Source organism: Mizuhopecten yessoensis, unplaced genomic scaffold, assembly GCF_002113885.1.
Source record: "Mizuhopecten yessoensis strain PY_sf001 unplaced genomic scaffold, ASM211388v2 scaffold11041, whole genome shotgun sequence".
In the NCBI taxonomy this organism is placed as follows: domain Eukaryota; kingdom Metazoa; phylum Mollusca; class Bivalvia; order Pectinida; family Pectinidae; genus Mizuhopecten; species Mizuhopecten yessoensis.
The window spans coordinates 131,752-137,327 of NW_018408849.1; the positions used below are offsets into that span (position 1 = coordinate 131,752).

The window sequence follows — 5,576 nt, forward strand, 5'->3', positions numbered from 1 at the left end:
TGATTAGAGAGACTGTGCATGATTTAGAGAAATAAATGAAGGAATACATAGCTATTCCAGAACATATTACATTCTTAAGTGTGTTATGATGGTTGCCCTTGGATGATATATATCTAGGATAAAATTGAGGAGGAAGGCCTGAGCTTTCCGTGTTATATTCCTTTGAACAAAACCATATCACCGCGAAGGTCATTCATTCCATTTTATTACGTTAAAACAATTGATAAGAATCGATATCTATATTTGCCCCATATATAAATAAATTATCGTTTTCAGTTCGGTTGTTTAATTGTAAGTGCCTAATCGAAACCTAATTTGCTTTACTTGGAGATGCTTAAACACCATCATGATATATTCAATAATAAATCACGTTCACATGTTTATTACTTCATATTGAAATATTATTCCTTGATTGTAATTTCACTCATTTTTTTAGTATACTTGTCGGTCTGCATACAAACAGTAGACAATGCACAACTTATATAAAGTTAAAGTTATAAAAGTATCCTTTTGGTTGTTTTTATCAGTAACATTCGATGTATGAAACAAAATAAACAACCCGGACATATAACAGGTATATAATATTAAGCATGGGGTTGTATATAAAAACACCAGCAATACAATGACATCCTGCCAAAACATATAAAAAGGCTTCGACGAACCAAGCAGTTGACTGCCGTTGTTAACGGAACAATATAAGACACCGTCCACACATTCCTAAACAGTTACAATAAATATAGGCTATCACCAGGTTAATCCGAACCAATTATTTAACAAAACAACATTGTGTTAAATACTTCATAGGTTTAAAGCATTCGCTTTTATCCGTCAATTGGAAATAAACCTGGGTTAACATATACCATATAGTTGTCATTGAACGTGTTCGACAACTTTATGATTATAGAGGAAACATAATAGCCTAGCTGTTTATAACTATGAAAATTGAACTAACCTGTTCGTTCCTCTTTTGTTGGTTTCCGTATTTCAAAATAAGGATCATCGTCCAGCATTTGTGACTGGGTAGCCATTGTTTACCCTCCTAACAGTTAGCAGCTCACACCCCGACCACAAGACGGTCACACGTTAAGTCGTACACGTGCTGTTGTTGATTTCTCTATCCTATTACTCAGGTGATATACAGTTAGAGTATTGTATATCCTTAGTCGTGTTTACACTGTAAATCACCTATACTGTATTTCCTCGTTATGTACTAGCTGGGATGTGGTACAGGAGGACCAACAAGCAGAATGATAATCCCGATTATTGTTGTTAGGCGGACATTTATCATATGATATGATATGATTATCACTGTGTGGGATTCGTAAATCGTACTGTACAATTAATGTTAACGGTATTTGTTTCTAATGATTTGATCGTCTGATTTGATGAACGGCTTCATGACGGGTGCTCTTGGTTTGATTAAGTAGATCTGGGGTTAGGGGTTTTCTGTTTACTGACCTTGGGTTAGGGGTTTTCTGTATACAGGCCTTGGGTTATTGGTTTTCTGTATAGACCTCGGGTTAGGGGTTTTCTGTACACAGACCTCGGGTTATTGGTTTTCTGTATACAGACCTTGAGTTAGGGGTTTTCTGTATACTGACCTGCACTGACCTTGGGTTAGGGGTTTTCTATATACATACCTTGAGTTAGGTTTTTTTTGTATACAGACCTTGGGTTAGGTGTTTTCTGTATACTGACCTTGGGTTTTTGGTTTTCTGTGCACTGACCTCGGGTTATTGGTTTTCTGTGTTCAGACCTTGGGTTAGGGGTTTTCTGTTTACTGACCTCGGGTAAGGGGTTTTATGTATACAGACCTTGAGTTAGGAGTTTTCTGTATACAGACCCTGAGTTAAGAGTTTTCTGTATACTGACATCGAGTTATTGGTTTTCTGTATACAGACCTTGGGTTAGGGGTTTTCTGTATACAGACCTTGGGTTAAGGGTTTTCTGTATACAGACCTTTGGTTAGGGGTTTTCTGTATACAGACCTTTGGTTAGGGGTTTTCTGTGTACTGACCACGGGTTGGAGGTTTTCTGTATACAGACCCTGAGTGAGGGGTTTTCTGTATACAGACCTTGAGTGAGGGGTTTTCTGTATACAGACCTTTGGTTAGGGGTATTCTGTGTTCTGACCTTTGGTTAGGGATTTTCTGTATACAGACGTTGCTTTAGGGGTTTTCTGTATTCAGACCTTGAGTGAGGGGTTTTCTGTATACAGACCTTTGGTTAGGGGTATTCTGTGTTCTGACATTTGGTTAGGGATTTTCTGTATACAGACGTTGCTTTAGGGGTTTTCTGTATACAGACCCTGAGTTAAGGTTTTCTGTAAAAGCATCAAGGTGTAGGGGTTTTCTGTAATATCGTTGTATATTTATTTAGGTCTGTTTTGTATACAGACAGTATGTGTACTACATAACGATCAACCGCTTCTTTAGGATCTGATCCTGTGAAGGATTATTTCTTTAAGACCCCGATCAAAGGATCAGTTACTTTGTAGTGTATTTAATTGTTAAACAAGCAATAACTACAACAATACACACTCTACCTATATATACCTAATCAGCTTAACGCTTGTAAGGTGTGAAATCTTAGTACTAGAGTGAAACACGTGTAACCTATCGGGCCTCTCATGTTTAACATGCAGTAATACGGATTAGACAACCCATGTTCCCCTTTGTCGACTCAGTTTACAGGGACTTTCATCCACAGTATTGGTCAAAACAATACCAAGCGATATGTCAAACGTGCCAACCATCATAACCGTTTACGCTCCGTTCCTGGCGTCCCTATCGTCAGGGTCTCAGCTATTCCAACTGTTCGGCCACTCGCATCACGTGGAAACTTGGCTCTATCCCAGGAAGCCACCAGCCATATATGAAGATTCTACACTTTTTTGTTCTTCAGAAGTCGTTTGAAGTGTTTGACACATTTGACCAATGTGACCTTGAACGTAGGTCAAGGTCATTTTTGTTCTCAACCTTTGTCGGCCTCTATCCCAGGAAGCCATATATCAAATGTAAAGATTCTATACCTTTCAGTTCTTCAGAAGAAGTCGTTTGAACCGTTTGACATAATTGAACGCTGTGACCTTGAAAGTAAGTCAAGGTAATTTTCGTTCGCAAACTTTGTTAGTCTCTATCCCAGGAAGTCACCAGTCAAATATTAAAATGTTATACCTTTCAGTTCTTCAAAAGAAGTTGTTTTAAACGTTAGACATATCTAACTCCTGTGACCTTGAAAGTAGGTCAAGGTGATTTTCATTCTCAAACTTTGTTTGGCTCTTTCCAAGGAAGCTACCAGCCAAATATTTACGTTCTATACCTTTCAGTTCTTCAGAAGAAGTCGTTTTAAGCATTAGACACATTTGACCCCTGTGACCTTGAAAATAGGTCAAGGTCATTTTCATTAAAAATTTGTCGGGCTTTATCCCAGGAAGCCATAAAACAAATATAAAGATTCTATAACTTTCAGTTCTTCAGAAGAAGTCGTTTTAAGCATTTGACATATTTAACCCCTGTGACCTTGAAAGTAGGTCAAACTAATTTTCATCCTCAAACTCTGTTGGGCTCTATCTCAGTAAGCCAACAGCCAAATATAAAGATTCTATACCTTTCAGTTCTTCAGAAGTTAGAAGTGTTTGACACATTTACTCCTGTGAGGTGAGGCGAGTTCAGGTGTTCTGGACAGGTACGAGGAGAAAAAGACCAGGTGTTCTGGAACCCTGGACAAGTACGAGGAAATAGGACCAGGTGTTCTGGAACCCTGGACAAGTTCGAGGAGACTCAGACCAGGTGTACTGGAACCCCGGACAAGTACGAGGAGACTAAGACCAGGTGTTCTGAAACCCCGAACGAGTACGAGGAGACTAAGACCAGGTGTTCTGGAACCCTGGACAAGTACGCGGAAATAAGACCAGGTGTTCTGGAACCCCGGACAAGTACGAGGAAATAAGACCAGGTGTTCTGGAACCCTGGACAAGTACGAGGAAATAAGACCAGGTGTTCTGGAGCCCTGGACAAGTACGAGGAAATAAGACCATGTGTTCTGGAACCCTGGACGAGTACGAGGAAATAAGACCAGGTGTTCTGGAGCCCTGGACAAGTACGAGGAAATAAGACCATGTGTTCTGGAACCCTGGACGAGTACGAGGAAATAAGACCAGGTGTTCTGTAACCCTGGACAAGTACGAGGAAATAAGACCAGGTGTTCTGTAACCCTGGACAAGTACGAGGAAATAAGACCATGTGTTCTGGAACCTTGGACAAGTACGAGGAAATAAGACCAGGTGTTCTGGAACCCCGGACAAGTACGAGGATAATAAGACCAGGTGTTCTGGAACCCCGAACAAGTACGAGGAGACTAAGACCAGGTGTTCTGGAACCCCGGACAAGTACGAGGAGAATAAGACCAGGTGTTCTGGAACCCTTGACAAGTACGAGGAGTCGAAGACCAGGTGTTCTGGAACACCGGACATGTACGAGGATACTAAGACTAGGTGTTCTGGAACCCCGGACAAGTACGAGGAAATAAGACCAGGTGTTTTGTACCCTGGACAAATACGAGGAAATAAGACCAGGTGTTCTGGAACCCCGGACAAGTACGAGGAGACTAAGACCATGTGTTCTGGAACCCCGAACGAAGACGAGGAAATAAGACCAGGTGTTCTGGAAACCTGGACAAGTACGAGGAAATAAGACCAGGTGTTCTGGAACCCCGGACAAGTACGAGAATAATAAGACCAGGTGTTCTGGAACCCCGAACTAGTACGAGGAAATAAGACCATGTGTTCTGAAACCCTGGACAAGTACAAGGATAATAAGACCAGGTGTTCTGGAACCCCGGACAAGTACGAGGAGACTTAGTCCAGGTGTTCTGAAAAGGGCAGCGGACCTATTAGACTTTGCCATTAGTAACATTTCCAATAGAGTGAACAATGCCAGGACTGAAGAGTTCGACGGTAGATTTATTGAATATAATCATTGTGATTACTCTGTGTGATCACATGTCAAAATATAGTTATGATTACAGGAAATACGAATAAGGAAGCACTGTTTAACATAAAAACAATTGTCGATGCATAAGGTTAAGCAACGTCAATGTTTACAGCACCAGCGGAAAGCCCATTGATAAACTTAACGTTAACTCAATGACGCACCATATTAATAACATCAAGTTCGATTGTGCAAAAATAGTATTTGTATTTTTTCATATTTTTTTTTCAAGCGGTCATTATTCCGAATTTACGTTTCTGCTTACTTTTAATTGCGAACTTGTTCTTGGTGAGTCATAAGCTTATGAAGGTTGATGGAGAAGAGCTCTCGATTAAGGATAATTACAACAGACAATGACTTCAATAACAGATTATGATGTCAATAAAATAAACATCTCTTGTTGTAATCAACCTTATTGACTGATATGATCTATCTTGACTATATGTTCACGCATTATAAATTCTCATTTCAAAATTGAACACAAAAAATTAGCATGGATTCTTTCATGATCAGAGGTCAGGTTATCTACAATAGCTGTTCAACACGATCTTCATTGAACAAACAAAAGAACACATTATGACCTTC

At 39.8% G+C, this 5,576-nt stretch overlaps 1 protein-coding gene across 1 annotated transcript in view; it reads right to left on the reverse strand.

Annotated features, from left to right (window-relative positions):
* LOC110464900 (calmodulin-like) overlaps positions 1-1,297 on the reverse strand; it is a 22,135-nt gene extending 20,838 nt beyond the window's left edge. The window contains exon 1 of the mRNA XM_021520363.1: positions 953-1,297. Coding sequence (XP_021376038.1) covers positions 953-1,028 — 76 coding nt within the window. The 5' untranslated portion in view covers positions 1,029-1,297. The remainder of the gene's footprint in view (positions 1-952) is intronic.
* Between the last annotated feature and the right edge of the window lie 4,279 nt (positions 1,298-5,576).